The sequence below is a fragment of the Acyrthosiphon pisum genome, unplaced genomic scaffold (genome assembly GCF_005508785.2).
Source record: "Acyrthosiphon pisum isolate AL4f unplaced genomic scaffold, pea_aphid_22Mar2018_4r6ur Scaffold_9038;HRSCAF=9631, whole genome shotgun sequence".
Lineage (NCBI taxonomy): Eukaryota > Metazoa > Arthropoda > Insecta > Hemiptera > Aphididae > Acyrthosiphon > Acyrthosiphon pisum.
In genome coordinates this window covers 1-1281 of record NW_021779073.1, presented here as the reverse complement: position 1 = coordinate 1281, position 1281 = coordinate 1, and the positions used below count along the sequence as shown (strand labels likewise).

Sequence of the window (1281 nt, the reverse complement as noted above, 5' to 3'; positions counted from 1 at the left end):
GAATCGATTAAAAATATAACTATTTTTTTACGGTAATGCGTTTAGCCACTGATTAATATGATTATCTTAGCACTTACCTGCCAATTATTTGGACAATTACATTGAAATCCGTTATAAAGATCCACACATATGCCACCATTCTGGCAAGGGTTACTCAAGCATTCGCTAATCGACAGAAGACTAACGAGATTAGTGATTTTCTTTTCCAAATTAGTCAACTATATAAATATAAAAATATTGAAACAACATGTTATTTGCTTACGGGTCAATTTCGATTTACTCACTCTGACTTCTAATCTATCTGCGATGGACGTCGATCCACCTTTCTATGCCAACACAAAAAAATGCCGTATACAGTTTTAAGTATTTAAGTGAAATCGGTGGCAAGGAAATGTATGTTGTTGCGTGAGGGTAAGAAATATTTAATATTTAATTACACCAACATTTATTCAAATATACTATACTAAAACTGGAATTTCTAATTATTATATAAAATTAATTAATATAAATCACTGCTGTCACATAAAATTGTATAAATATTACAATTAGAAAGCATCAAGTTAATCTTTAAAAAGTCCAATAATAGTTGTTGTCTATGGAACAATTGTAATTCGTACATACAAAACTTAGCAAAATCAAATCAACTTACACCCTTAGTAGATAATTTCGATGACGTATTCATAATTTGCACTTCCAGAGCGGTAACTCGACTAGATAAACTTCTCGGACCATCTATCAGTGGCACAAATTTGTTTATTGTATCCGCAAACTCAGGTAAATCGTTTGATCGAAACGAATCGATTAGTTCCGAAGCTTCTTTAGCCTATACAATGTCCCCATTAATATTACCAAATATTATTTATTATCTTATTACAGATAATATATTCAATTATTTCATTACCAGTCCGATAATTTGAAGTAAGTTTTCATTATTCACGTTTATGAATCCTTTTCCTTTAGTACTCAAAGAAATATTGCGGCTAGTGGCGCTGTCGATGCATAGATGTCCGTTGTCAGATCGAAAGCATGGCCTAAATTATTTAAACGCTCATTTTGTTTTAGGCATACCTAATATTTGTTCAAGTAAAGCTCAATTGTATTTTTTATTCAAATTCGATAAATTAATCTTTAATTTTTTTTTTTTTTTATTAGTGCTCCACAAATGTTAATAAAACTACATATAATGAGAAAATACAATAAATTAATTTGAATTGGTAAGCATAACTATTAATCATTATCTATCTAATTATCACCATGTTTAAATACTATTAAAATTTAAAA

At 29.2% G+C, this 1281-nt stretch overlaps 1 protein-coding gene across 1 annotated transcript; it reads right to left on the bottom strand.

Moving 5' to 3' along the window:
• Window positions 1-36: 36 nt before the first annotated feature.
• LOC100575676 (delta-like protein 4) lies at window positions 37-1138 on the bottom strand. The gene is made up of 4 exons (XM_003248717.2): window positions 902-1138; window positions 650-823; window positions 285-326; window positions 37-218 (listed from the first exon to the last, which is right to left on the bottom strand). Exons 2-4 carry the CDS (start codon window positions 680-682, stop codon window positions 42-44), a joined length of 252 nt encoding a protein of 83 aa, XP_003248765.2. The 5' UTR covers window positions 683-823; window positions 902-1138; the 3' UTR covers window positions 37-41.
• Between the last annotated feature and the right edge of the window lie 143 nt (window positions 1139-1281).

Excerpts from the sequence above, each read along its gene's own strand:
- LOC100575676 (XM_003248717.2), bottom strand. The coding sequence starts at position 682 with ATGAATACGTCATCGAAATTATCTACTAAGGGT. Across the intron at positions 327-649 it reads CGAAATTATCTACTAAGGGT|AAAGGTGGATCGACGTCCAT; the intron begins GTAAGTTGATTT and ends GTGTTGGCATAG. Across the intron at positions 219-284 it reads CAGATAGATTAGAAGTCAGA|TTGACTAATTTGGAAAAGAA; the intron begins GTGAGTAAATCG and ends ATATTTATATAG.